Raw genomic sequence first — 15147 nt, forward strand, 5'->3', positions numbered from 1 at the left:
TGGCCCCTGAAATAGTCAAAAATGCACATTTTCACCTTGTGACATGCCTAGCGCAAGAAGTATTTGATACAGATTCATGAAACCTTGCATGAGTCTTAATCATGATATGAACTTGCGCACCTTCTATTTTTCATCTGGGTCCGCTCCCTATTTCTAGAGTTATGGCCCCTGAAATAGTCAAAATGCACATTTTCACTTTGTGACACGCCTAGCTCAAAACGTATTTGATATAAATTGATGAAACCTTGCATGAGTCTTTATCATGGTATGAACTTGCGCAACTTCTATTTTTCATCTGGGTCCGCCTCCTATTTCTAGAGTTATGGCCCCTGAAATAGTCAAAAATGCACTTTTTCACCTTGTGACACGCCTAGCTCAAAAAGTATTTGATATAAACTGATGAAACCTTACATGAGTCTTTATCATGGTATGAACTTGCACACTTCCTATTTTTCATCTGGGTCCGCCCCCTATTTTTTTTATAGAGTTATGGCCCCTGAAATAGTCAAAAATGCACATTTTCACCTAATTATGTGCCTCACTCAAAAAGTATTTAATGTAAACTCATGAAACCTTGCTTGAGTCTTTATCATAATGTGACCTTGCACACTTGGCATTCTTCTTGAGAATTTTAGCGGTTATTACAGAGTTATGACCCTTGAAATAGCCAAAATAGTGATTTTTTTGTTTGTGATGCTCATAGCTCAAAAAGTATATGGTATAGAATAATGAATCCATTTCATAATTTTTTTTTTGAGGCTATACCCCATTAAGACTGCAAACATTTGAATGATTTCCCCTTATTTGTGACAAATGTACCAGTGGGGGGCACACCCTGTGTCCTATAGACACATTCTAGTTCAGCATTGAGTTTCAACATGTTAGTATTCGTCCAACTTACTATAACCTTTAAACAACTTTCAACGCGATGAATGTCTCTTCAATAGACATTTGTTTTATTGGATGAAGGATTGATATAACTGCGAATAGTCCGCATAGAAATGATTGTTCAGTCTGTGCTTTCTGCAGATAGCTCCGACTGGTTTTGTGTACATTGTATAGTTCTTTGGCCCCAGGACAGACCCTTGGGGTACACTGCACTTCGTTAGCGCTGGTTGTGATGGCTCGCCATCTATGCATACGGTCTGGTAGTGGTCACTAAGGTACGACATCATCCATGCGAGTGGCTTGCCTGTAACACCAAAATGACGTTCAAGGCGATGAATCAACGTCCCGTGGTCAATAATGTCAAATGCTGCAGAGAGATCAAGCATTACAAGAATAGACACATTGTTCTTATCCAACGATTGAAGACTGTCATTTTGGACTTTTAATAGGGCGGTTTCGGTTGAGTGGAATTTTATAAGAAGATTGATTAACTTCATGGAGTTCGTTGTTTCTCAGATGATGATTTTCAATTCGAACATCTACCATTTTTTCTAAGATTTTAGACAGAAACGGCAAGTTTGACACAGGTCTATAGTTTTTTAGGACATTAGAATCTAGGCTTGGCGTTTTTAGAAGAGGTCTTATTCGTGAATGTTTGAACGCTTTGGGCAAATACGCAGCATCTAGAGATACATTCATAATGTTTGTTATTACTGGTGTTAATTCGTCAAGACATTCTTTTAATAATCATGTTGGGATAGGATCTAGTTCACATGATTTGTTCGCTGACTTTTTGATAACTGATTTCCCTTCGTCTTCTGAGGTTTTAGTAAACTCTACATAATTGACACATGTGTATTCAGTTTCTATGTCATCTAAATCAGATACAGTTTGTGTTTGCGATGCTATATCGTTTCTGATTGTTTCGATCTTTCCAATAAAGAAGTCACTGAAATCTTGTGCGAGATGCTGTGGAGATGACTGTGATGGTAAAATCACTCATTTGTATCGCCAAGAAGATTTTTGGTAATCTTTGTTAAACTCTTATGATCACTGCCACATGAGGAGTCAATTTTGCCTTATAGTATTCAACACGAGCTTGTTTTAGTATCTTATTCACTTCAGCACACTGTTCGGTAAATTTGGTGATCGATTGTGAGCTTACTTTCACGCCATTTCCATTCTAATTTTTGTTTCTGATGTTTTGCTTTGTGGAGTTGCTCGGTATACCAAGTCTTGGTAGTCAAAGGAGCATGTTTGTCTACTATAGAAATTAACTGATTCGAATATTCCTCCACAAATTCATCGATATCAGTATCAGATGGAGTGCATTGCATGTTAAAGAAATCTATTCTTCGTATGTCTTCTCGAAATGAGTCAATGTCGATCGAACGTAATTTCCTGTACGACACAGTTTTCCTACTGGGGGAAGTGTGGAAGCTTTAGCGTCAAATATCACAGCAAAATGATCACGTTACATCTTTCCTTTTGAATCAGAGAGTCCAGGATCTATGACCTCGATATTTGAAACCGTGACATCATTATCTCTGGTTATCACTACACCCAACGTATGCCCAGTACATGTGTTGGTTCTTGTACATGTTGACGCATGTCACATGCATCTAGACTGCTTGTAAACTTTTTTGTGTCACTAATTATCGGTAAATCAAGATGGAAGTTAAGGTCCCCTACAATGATGGTGGTCTTGTCAATTGTAGCATATTTAGTTAAGAAATTGGGCTATTCTTGCTCAAGAAAAATATTTGTCTTAAACCGTTTTCTTTGGAAGGAGGTGACCGTATATAATGGCAAGCCGTAGGCCTATGGAGTGTCCGCCTGTAACTACATTGCAATCCATATACTCAAATTAGGAAAATTCGTTGTCTTTGCTTGATGTGACAATGTTCACTTTTACGGCTCTCTTGTGAATAATCGCTCGGCCCTCGCCGAGCCTGCGAGGGACATGTTTCTTTTGTAACAGTCGGGCACGAGTTCGCAGATGCACGCTTTGTCAACAGAGCTACAGAGCCATGTTTCAGTTATGGCACAAATGTTGAATTCATTTGCAAGGATGAAGTCACATATGGAGAGTTTTTTTTTCACTGATCGTGTATTGACGGAGCATATTTTTGATGTTTTTCTGCCCCTGAACTAATGTACAGTTTTCAGGTTTTATCCGTATCAAGTTGTTATTATTAACCCCATTGTTAGTGTCCCATGCTCGTCTAATCTGATTTTTTCCATCCTCGAGGCCCTCTATATCTAATTAATCGAAACTCTTTCAATCTTTTGATAATCATGGGATTAGGTCTCTTTTGTGCACTTGGTAATTGTCCAATATTGCGCAACTCTGATCTTTTATAAATAATTCTCGGTGACATTTGCTCATTGAAACACATTATTGCTGCAGGCTATGCTGATATATGAAATTTGACAATTTAATTGCAATAATGATTTTTTTAAAAATCAAAATAACTTCAAAATCACAATTATGATTTAGCTTAAATTTACAACACCCCAACCACGACAAGATGATATCCAATATATCCAATTTTCAGAACTCTGAACAAAGTATAAATGTCAGAAAACTATCAATATTTGGGAGCACTTAACAATGCAGCCTACAATTGGCGCATAAACAGTAATTTAATCCCAACAAACAACTAAAATTCCCATACATTTTATATTTAAATGTTGAAATCCAAAAATTTATATCCAACAACATTTAATGATTTATAATTGGTTGAGGCATTGATGTGAATAAATGTATTTGATATTTCTTGTTTCAATTAGCTGTAATTTTGACATTTTGCTAACAATATACTTTTCTAAATGAGTAAACATATGTGCATGAAGTAATTTGAAAGGTATTTGAAAAAGTCTTAGTATTACGCTAGAAGATTTGGTAAATGCATGTTGTCATACAGTTTACAGCTGTATGCAACTTCGCGCTACAAATAAAATCTCTCTGACATAGCCCTACAAACATTCTTTAAGAGAATATTTCTTCTTTCAGTTTTATATACGTTCCTTGCTTTTTATCAATTAGAAAATGTCTACTTTTCTTAGTATTTTATATGCCATCCCTTAGCGTACCTCTGTTTCGAAAAAGTCATGAAATTAACCACTCTACATTGTTCTTCATTATGTTATATCAAGTAATATATCGCGACAAAAGTATAGACAAGTATTTAATTCGAATTAAAATCTATGTATGAATTGATTATTACATAAATACGAGGTTTAGTTCGTATCCACAAGAAAGAAATATACAACATTTAGAATGAGCAAAATATGGGGTATCTCTCCCGTATGCGTGGACAAGTTTAAAATGACCCGAAAAGGCATTTAAAGTCGGAAGAATTCTAAAGCGATATACTCTAATTATGAACACTTGTTTCCTCTTTTTGATAACACTATTTTATAAGAATGTTGTCTTTGTTTGAAAACAGGATGTAAAGTTTACGAAATGTGATACGTCGTTTTAGATAATTTATCCCTGTTCACAAATTATTCCAAAAGTAACCTTTTTTTGATATTTCTTAAACTAATGTAACTTTGAGAAGCTCTATATAGTCCAATTGCTTTGACACCAGATTATTAGAAATTTCGAAAAAGGCGATAAAATTTTATACATGATCAAATTATTGTTACGCATTCAATAGTCCTAATAATGACGTCATAAAACAGTTTGCCCAGGCTTTCATGGTTGACTGATTCGAGTGTTCCATATCCAGAATATATCTTCTGGTATTGTTCTTTAAGAAATGTTTTATCTTAAGTCTCTACTAAAATGTGCAAGGTTCGGCCATATTTTAGGATATATAAGCCGGGCTAACAACAATCACAAAAGAATTCACATCCCCGTTTGGTAGTAGACATTTGCGAATTAAGTCTACGTGGACTGTGAACACCTAAGACGATCGTTGTTTCAAGGGGACCGTCTCAACATGATAATTTTAATTTATGTTTGGTAGAAAAACATTCCTATAATGATGGTAAGGTTTGGCTTATTATGTCACCGGACAGGATAAGATTTGGATTTGTCTTTCCGTCCGTCTGTTCACCAGAGAAATGTTCTATTATACATATCGCAAAACGTATTTGATCTAGCGTCATAACACTTTCCTGAAATGTTCTTTAATATTATAAGTTGCGCATCTGCGTCAAAGTTAAAAAGATGAGCTAGTCTGATCGCAATGTATCCGTATTCTATCGTCGTTGTCGTCCGACATGAAAAAATCTAAACTGGGTCAGCTGGGGTCAAAATGTAGGTCAGTAGGTAAATCATTATGAAAACTGTAGAAAACGTAATAGCTTGCGTCTCCATTTCTCTGTTGTTATTATACGCCCGAGGGGACGTATTTTGGGATACCATAGGTGTTCATCTGGCCGTCTGTCTGTCTGTGTGTCCGTCTGTCCGTTAACAATTCCTTGTCGACTCCGCTCTGTAACTCGTGAACCCCTTAAAGGATTTTAAACAAACTTGCCAAAGTTCTCCACATCAAGACGACGTGCAGAGCGCCTGTATCAGGTGGCTCGCTTTAAGGTCAAGGTCACACGTTAGTGTCAAGGTCATATGACTTTGTTTTGTGTTCGCTCTGTAACTCTTGATCTGTTTGAGGGATTTTAAAGAAACATTGCACAAATGTCCACCACATCAAAACAAGGTCAATGTCACACTTAGGGGTGGGTCAAAGGTCATATATCTTTGTTACGAGTGCGATGTGTAACTCTTGAATTGCTTGAAGGATTTTAAAGAAATTTGGCACAAATGTTCACCACATTATGACGACGTGCAGAGCACATGGCACGCTTTAAAACTTTTGGCGATATGTGTAGCATAACTTCTCTCTGATGGACAGAAACACGGAACAAGAGCTGTCTGTAAGACAGCCCGCTCGAATGTTCTCAGTACTTAACTCTGAACTTTGCCAGTAAAACAATTCCAAGTTAAAACGGGACATAACTCTGTCAAAATTCAAATCAGAGTAATGGGGATTGTTTCTCCACGTGCAGACTTTGATAGTAAACGGTATTTTAAGTTTCAAGTCAAAATCTTTAATAGTAACAGAGATAATTGACTTTATCAAAAATTTTAACAAAAAAATTCTAAGTGAAAAGAGGGCATAATTCTGTCAAAATTCAAACAGAGTTATGGAGATTGTTTCTCCTGATGAAGCCGTTAATGGTAAATAAGTATTTTAAGTTTCGAGTCAATAGCTTTGATAGTAACAGAGATATTTGACTTTATCAAACAATTTAACCAAACATTCTAAGTTAAAAAGGGACATAACTCAAAATTCAAATAGGAGTTATGGGGATTGTTTTTCTTGGTGTAGATTCAATAGTAAATAACTATTTTAAGTTTCAATTCAATAGCTTTGATAGTAACAGAGATATTTGACTTTATCAAAAACTTCAACCAAATTTCTAAAATTAAAAGGAGCATAATTCTGTCAAAATTCAAATCAAAGTAATGAAGATTGTTTTTTCCCTGGTGTAGACTTCAATAGTAAATAACTATTTTAGGTTTCAAGTCAATAGCTTTGATAGTAACAGAGATATTTTACTTTATCAAAAACTTTAACCAACGGTGACGCCGACGCCGGAGCGAGTGCAATAGCTCTACTTCGAAAAGTCGAACTAAAAACAGGCACATCCGAATTTATATCACCTACTGCATAGTGGTGATATAATAACCCAACCGTATTGAAGTTATAAAGTCAATTTCCTACTGCGCATAATATAATCAAATTATGTTGAGACGGTCCCCTTGAAAATATATCGTCTTAGGTGTCCACAGTCCACGTAGAATTAATTTGCAAATGCCTAGTTGTAGTAGTACAGGAGTTAAACTGGATATAATTATAACAAGAGAATCTTTGCTTAAGTATCAGTACGAAGGTACTAGAGTGTAAACAGTGAAATATGGCATCTATTGGTAACTCAAGGGCACATTACTATCACCCTTATAATCTGATATAACATATAAATATAAAATAATTTAAGAAAGAAATAAAGTTAGTCAAGTGTAGACATAGTGTAGACATAGTAAGATATGACACTGGTGATAAATCAAGTGCACATTACTCTGGACTTACTTCTCCAGTCTGGCCCATTATTAATTACAGCAAGTTATAAAAACACTCTCTGTGTTAATATGAGAAGGATGTATTAAATAATGGTGACTGAGTGTAGACAAAAGCACCTATAAGAAGTAAAACATAAATACCAGTATTTGTAATGAATAATCCATATAGCCTTTAGGTACAGTTTCGCTAGACTGCGCTGGTGTTTGCTGGAATAGAAGTGAAAAATATATATTATATAAAAATTACAGTAAATATTTTAAATATTAACAAGAGATATATTACACACGTTTGCAAGCAGAATGAAACAGGGTTGTAAACAGCTAGTATTAAAACAAGTTTTTGTTGCAATTACTAAGGGGAACTATTGAAACAAATTGAGAATTGCAAGAAACCTGGAGTAAAATAGTTCATTTTTCATTCCTGAGGAGCCTTGGGGCGGTGTGTGTGTGTGAGGGGTGGGGGGGGGGGGGGGGGGGGGGGGGGGGGGGGGGGGGGGGGGGGGGGGGGGGGGGAAAGATACTGCGAGTACCTGAAACCAGTACCTGAACTTAAAGTAAAACAAATGTTGGGGGAGGGGAATAACTAAATTTTGAAGGGTTTTGGGTTTTGATGAGTGATACAACGAAACAGTTTCAAGAACCTGAATTGAAATAATACAACTGCTCCCCCAAATGGGTCCTAGTAGGACCGTTCTCAAACAGAATACTTTCTGACGTAGAGCCCATACACGAATAACTTACCAGAAATTCAATATGGTCCATGTGACCTTGAACTTTGAACAAATGATCCCAATGCAATAGAAATCGCCGTTTCTGTGGTACTGATTCATTGTGATAAGTTCGAAAGCCGTATATTTATATTTTTCTGATTTAAGAGTTCAGAAATCATTTTCAGGTTCAAAGACAGTGTGACCTTGACCTAAGACCCATTAACAAAACAATATATAGGGATCCCCCTCAAATGGTGTTTAGCTATTATCAAAAGACTGAAAGCTATAGGTATAACACTTTTAGATTCCGGAAACATGAAATGTTGTTTGACAGATGAACAAAGCCATTCTATGATACGTATAATTTCCAAAAACTGGCATATAAAAGCGAGATCCGTTTGATTAACGCATGTGGCGGCCATGATGGCAGTCAGAAGCAACTGTGTATGAAATTTTGTATGCTGTTATATCGACCTTTTATCAAATGACCTCACACACAACAAAGGTCATCTACTGACTACTCGCAAACATCCTATGAAGATTGATAATAAATGCACTTTGATGAAACCTTACATGAGTCTTTATCATGGTATGAACTTGCACACTTCCTATTTTTCATCTGGGTCCGCCCCCTATTTCCAGAGTTATGGCCCCTGAAATAGTCAAAAATGCACATTTTCACCTAATTATGTGCCTCACTCAAAAAGTATTTAATGTAAACTCATGAAACCTTGCTTGAGTCTTTATCATAATGTGACCTTGCACACTTGGCATTCTTCTTGAGAATTTTAGCGGTTATTACAGAGTTATGACCCTTGAAATAGCCAAAATAGTGAATTTTTTGTTTGTGATGCTCATAGCTCAAAAAGTATATGGTATAGAATAATGAATCCATTTCATAATTTTTTTTTGAGGCTATACCCCATTAAGACTGCAAACATTTGAATGATTTCCCCTTATTTGTGACAAATGTACCAGTGGGGGGGCACACCCTGTGTCCTATAGACACATTCTAGTTCAGCATTGAGTTTCAACATGTTAGTATTCGTCCAACTTACTATAACCTTTAAACAACTTTCAACGCGATGAATGTCTCTTCAATAGACATTTTGTTTATTGGATGAAGGATTGATATAACTGCGAATAGTCCGCATAGAAATGATTGTTCAGTCTGTGCTTTCTGCAGATAGCTCCGACTGGTTTTGTGTACATTGTATAGTTCTTTGGCCCCAGGACAGACCCTTGGGGTACACTGCACTTCGTTAGCGCTGGTTGTGATGGCTCGCCATCTATGCATACGGTCTGGTAGTGGTCACTAAGGTACGACATCATCCATGCGAGTGGCTTGCCTGTAACACCAAAATGACGTTCAAGGCGATGAATCAACGTCCCGTGGTCAATAATGTCAAATGCTGCAGAGAGATCAAGCATTACAAGAATAGACACATTGTTCTTATCCAACGATTGAAGACTGTCATTTTGGACTTTTAATAGGGCGGTTTCGGTTGAGTGGAATTTTTATAAGAAGATTGATTAACTTCATGGAGTTCGTTGTTTCTCAGATGATTTTCAATTCGAACATCTACCATTTTTTCTAAGATTTTAGACAGAAACGGCAAGTTTGACACAGGTCTATAGTTTTTTAGGACATTAGAATCTAGGCTTGGCGTTTTTAGAAGAGGTCTTATTCGTGAATGTTTGAACGCTTTGGGCAAATACGCAGCATCTAGAGATACATTCATAATTTTTTTATTACTGGTGTTAATTCGTCAAGACATTCTTTTAATAATCATGTTGGGATAGGATCTAGTTCACATGATTTGTTCGCTGACTTTTTGATAACTGATTTCACTTCGTCTTCTGAGGTTTTAGTAAACTCTACATAATTGACACATGTGTATTCAGTTTCTATGTCATCTAAATCAGATACAGTTTGTGTTTGTGATGCTATATCGTTTCTGATTGTTTCGATCTTTCCAATAAAGAAGTCACTGAAATCTTGTGCGAGATGCTGTGGAGATGACTGTGATGGTAAAATCACTCATTTGTATCGCCAAGAAGATTTTTGGTAATCTTTGTTAAACTCTTATGATCACTGCCACATGAGGAGTCAATTTTGCCTTATAGTATTCAACACGAGCTTGTTTTAGTATCTTATTCACTTCAGCACACTGTTCGGTAAATTTGGTGATCGATTGTGAGCTTACTTTCACGCCATTTCCATTCTAATTTTTGTTTCTGATGTTTTGCTTTGTGGAGTTGCTCGGTATACCAAGTCTTGGTAGTCAAAGGAGCATGTTTGTCTACTATAGAAATTAACTGATTCGAATATTCCTCCACAAATTCATCGATATCAGTATCAGATGGAGTGCATTGCGTGTTAAAGAAATCTATTCTTCGTATGTCTTCTCGAAATGAGTCAATGTCGATCGAACGTAATTTCCTGTACGACACAGTTTTCCTACTGGGGGAAGTGTGGAAGCTTTAGCGTCAAATATCACAGCAAAATGATCACGTTACATCTTTCCTTTTGAATCAGAGAGTCCAGGATCTATGACCTCGATATTTGAAACCGTGACATCATTATCTCTGGTTATCACTACACCCAACGTATGCCCAGCTACATGTGTTGGTTCTTGTACATGTTGACGCATGTCACATGCATCTAGACTGCTTGTAAACTTTTTTGTGTCACTAATTATCGGTAAATCAAGATGGAAGTTAAGGTCCCCTACAATGATGGTGGTCTTGTCAATTGTAGCATATTTAGTTAAGAAATTGGGCTATTCTTGCTCAAGAAAAATATTTGTCTTTAAACCGTTTTCTTTGGAAGGAGGTGACCGGTATATAATGGCAAGCCGTAGGCCTATGGAGTGTCCGCCTGTAACTACATTGCAATCCATATACTCAAATTAGGAAAATTCGTTGTCTTTGCTTGATGTGACAATGTTCACTTTTACGGCTCTCTTGTGAATAATCGCTCGGCCCCCGCCGAGCCTGCGAGGGACATGTTTCATTTTGTAACAGTCGGGCACGAGTTCGCAGATGCACGCTTTGTCAACAGAGCTACAGAGCCATGTTTCAGTTATGGCACAAATGTTGAATTCATTTGCAAGGATGAAGTCACATATGGAGAGTTTTTTTTCACTGATCGTGTATTGACGGAGCATATTTTGATGTTTTTCTGCCCCTGAACTAATGTACAGTTTTCAGGTTTTATCCGTATCAAGTTGTTATTATTAACCCCATTGTTAGTGTCCCATGCTCGTCTAATCTGATTTTTCCATCCTCGAGGCCCTCTATATTTAATTAATCGAAACTCTTTCAATCTTTTGATAATCATGGGATTAGGTCTCTTTTGTGCACTTGGTAATTGTCCAATATTGCGCAACTCTGATCTTTTATAAATAATTCTCGGTGACATTTGCTCATTGAAACACATTATTGCTGCAGGCTATGCTGATATATGAAAGTTTGACAATTTAATTGCAATAATGATTTTTTTTAAAAATCAAAATAACTTCAAAATCACAATTATGATTTAGCTTAAATTTACAACACCCCAACCACGACAAGATGATATCCAATATATCCAATTTTCAGAACTCTGAACAAAGTATAAATGTCAGAAAACTATCAATATTTGGGAGCATTTAACAATGCAGCCTACAACTGGCGCATAAACAGTAATTTAATCCCAACAAACAACTAAAATTCCCATACATTTTATATTTAAATGTTGAAATCCAAAAATTTATATCCAACAACATTTAATGATTTATAATGGGTTGAGGCATTGATGTGAATAAATGTATTTGATATTTCTTGTTTCAATTAGCTGTAATTTTGACATTTTGCTAACAATATACTTTTCTAAATGAGTAAACATATGTGCATGAAGTAATTTGAAAGGTATTTGAAAAAGTCTTAGTATTACGCTAGAAGATTTGGTAAATGCATGTTGTCATACAGTTTACAGCTGTATGCAACTTCGCGCTACAAATAAAATCTCTCTGACATAGCCCTACAAACATTCTTTAAGAGAATATTTCTTCTTTCAGTTTTATATACGTTCCTTGCTTTTTATCAATTAGAAAATGTCTACTTTTCTTAGTATTTTATATGCCATCCCTTAGCGTACCTCTGTTTCGAAAAAGTCATGAATTTAACCACTCTACATTGTTCTTCATTATGTTATATCAAGTAATATATCGCGACAAAAGTATAGACAAGTATTTAATTCGAATTAAAATCTATGTATGAATTGATTATTACATAAATACGAGGTTTAGTTCGTATCCACAAGAAAGAAATATACAACATTTAGAATGAGCAAAATATGGGGTATCTCTCCCGTATGCGTGGACAAGTTTAAAATGACCCGAAAAGGCATTTAAAGTCGGAAGAATTCTAAAGCGATATACTCTAATTATGAACACATGTTTCCTCTTTTTGATAACACTATTTTATAAGAATGTTGTCTTTGTTTGAAAACAGGATGTAAAGTTTACGAAATGTGATACGTCGTTTTAGATAATTTATCCCTGTTCACAAATTATTCCAAAAGTAACCTTTTTTTGATATTTCTTAAACTAATGTAACTTTGAGAAGCTCTATATAGTCCAATTGCTTTGACACCAGATTATTAGAAATTTCGAAAAAGGCGATAAAATTTTATACATGATCAAATTATTGTTACGCATTCAATAGTCCTAATAATGACGTCATAAAACAGTTTGCCCAGGCTTTCATGGTTGACTGATTCGAGTGTTCCATATCCAGAATATATCTTCTGGTATTGTTCTTTAAGAAATGTTTTATCTTAAGTCTCTACTAAAATGTGCAAGGTTCGGCCATAAATTTAGGATATATAAGCCGGGCTAACAACAATCACAAAAGAATTCACATCCCCGTTTGGTAGTAGACATTTGCGAATTAAGTCTACGTGGACTGTGAACACCTAAGACGATCGTTGTTTCAAGGGGATCGTCTCAACATGATAATTTTAATTTATGTTTGGTAGAAAAACATTCCTATAATGATGGTAAGGTTTGGCTTATTATGTCACCGGACAGGATAAGATTTGGATTTGTCTTTCCGTCCGTCTGTTCACCAGAGAAATGTTCTATTATACATATCGCAAAACGTATTTGATCTAGCGTCATAACACTTTCCTGAAATGTTCTTTAATATTATAAGTTGCGCATCTGCGTCAAAGTTGAAAAGATGAGCTAGTCTGATCGCAATGTATCCGTATTCTATCGTCGTTGTCGTCCGACATGAAAAAATCTAAACTGGGTCAGCTGGGGTCAAAATGTAGGTCAGTAGGTAAATCATTATGAAAACTGTAGAAAACGTAATAGCTTGCGTCTCCATTCCTCTGTTGTTATTATACGCCCGAGGGGACGTATTTTGGGATACCATAGGTGTTCATCTGGCCGTCTGTCTGTCTGTGTGTCCGTCTGTCCGTTAACAATTCCTTGTCGACTCCGCTCTGTAACTCGTGAACCCCTTAAAGGATTTTAAACAAACTTGCCAAAGTTCTCCACATCAAGACGACGTGCAGAGCGCCTGTATCAGGTGGCTCGCTTTAAGGTCAAGGTCACACGTTAGTGTCAAGGTCATATGACTTTGTTTTGTGTTCGCTCTGTAACTCTTGATCTGTTTGAGGGATTTTAAAGAAACATTGCACAAATGTCAACCACATCAAAACAAGGTCAATGTCACACTTAGGGGTGGGTCAAAGGTCATATATCTTTGTTACGAGTGCGATGTGTAACTCTTGAATTGCTTGAAGGATTTTAAAGAAATTTGGCACAAATGTTCACCACATTATGACGACGTGCAGAGCACATGGCACGCTTTAAAACTTTTGGCGATATGTGTAGCATAACTTCTCTCTGATGGACAGAAACACGGAACAAGAGCTGTCTGTAAGACAGCACGCTCGAATGTTCTCAGTACTTGACTCTGAACTTTGCCAGTAAAACAATTCCAAGTTAAAACGGGACATAACTCTGTCAAAATTCAAATCAGAGTAATGGGGATTGTTTCTCCACGTGCAGACTTTGATAGTAAACGGTATTTTAAGTTTCAAGTCAAAATCTTTAATAGTAACAGAGATATTTGACTTTATCAAAAATTTTAACAAAAAAATTCTAAGTGAAAAGAGGGCATAATTCTGTCAAAATTCAAACAGAGTTATGGAGATTGTTTCTCCTGATGAAGCCGTTAATGGTAAATAGGTATTTTAAGTTTCGAGTCAATAGCTTTGATAGTAACAGAGATATTTGACTTTATCAAACAATTTAACCAAACATTCTAAGTTAAAAAGGGACATAACTCAAAATTCAAATCGGAGTTATGGGGATTGTTTTTCTTGGTGTAGATTCAATAGTAAATAACTATTTTAAGTTTCAATTCAATAGCTTTGATAGTAACAGAGATATTTGACTTTATCAAAAACTTCAACCAAATTTCTAAAATTAAAAGGAGCATAATTCTGTCAAAATTCAAATCAAAGTAATGAAGATTGTTTTTTCCCTGGTGTAGACTTCAATAGTAAATAACTATTTTAGGTTTCAAGTCAATAGCTTTGATAGTAACAGAGATATTTTACTTTATCAAAAACTTTAACCAACGGTGACGCCGACGCCGGAGCGAGTGCAATAGCTCTACTTCGAAAAGTCGAACTAAAAACAGGCACATCCGAATTTATATCACCTACTGCATAGTGGTGATATAATAACCCAACCGTATTGAAGTTATAAAGTCAATTTCCTACTGCGCATAATATAATCAAATTATGTTGAGACGGTCCCCTTGAAAATATATCGTCTTAGGTGTCCACAGTCCACGTAGAATTAATTCGCAAATGTCTAGTTGTAGTAGTACAGGAGTTAAACTGGATATAATTATAACAAGAGAATCTTTGCTTAAGTATCAGTACGAAGGTACTAGAGTGTAAACAGTGAAATATGGCATCTATTGGTAACTCAAGGGCACATTACTATCACCCTTATAATCTGATATAACATATAAATATAAAATAATTTAAGAAAGAAATAAAGTTAGTCAAGTGTAGACATAGTGTAGACATAGTAAGATATGACACTGGTGATAAATCAAGTGCACATTACTCTGGACTTACTTCTCCAGTCTGGCCCATTATTAATTACAGCAAGTTATAAAAACACTCTCTGTGTTAATATGAGAAGGATGTATTAAATAATGGTGACTGAGTGTAGACAAAAGCACCTATAAGAAGTAAAACATAAATACCAGTATTTGTAATGAATAATCCATATAGCCTTTAGGTACAGTTTCGCTAGACTGCGCTGGTGTTTGCTGGAATAGAAGTGAAAAATATATATTATATAAAAATTACAGTAAATATTTTAAATATTAACAAGAGATATATTACACACGTTTGCAAGCAGAATGAAACAGGGTTGT

The 15147-nt window shown here is 35.8% G+C and overlaps 1 protein-coding gene across 1 annotated transcript in view; it reads right to left on the reverse strand.

Annotated features, from left to right (window-relative positions):
* The window catches only part of LOC123551132 (ankyrin repeat and protein kinase domain-containing protein 1-like), a 217463-nt gene that overhangs the window by 43728 nt on the left and 158588 nt on the right, over positions 1-15147 (reverse strand). Inside the window, exons 7-8 of the mRNA XM_053542067.1 lie at positions 14974-15039; positions 7124-7189 (exon numbers count right to left, since the gene is read on the reverse strand). Coding sequence (XP_053398042.1) covers positions 7124-7189; positions 14974-15039 — 132 coding nt within the window. The remainder of the gene's footprint in view (positions 1-7123; positions 7190-14973; positions 15040-15147) is intronic.

Source organism: Mercenaria mercenaria, chromosome 4 (genome assembly GCF_021730395.1).
Source record: "Mercenaria mercenaria strain notata chromosome 4, MADL_Memer_1, whole genome shotgun sequence".
Lineage (NCBI taxonomy): Eukaryota > Metazoa > Mollusca > Bivalvia > Venerida > Veneridae > Mercenaria > Mercenaria mercenaria.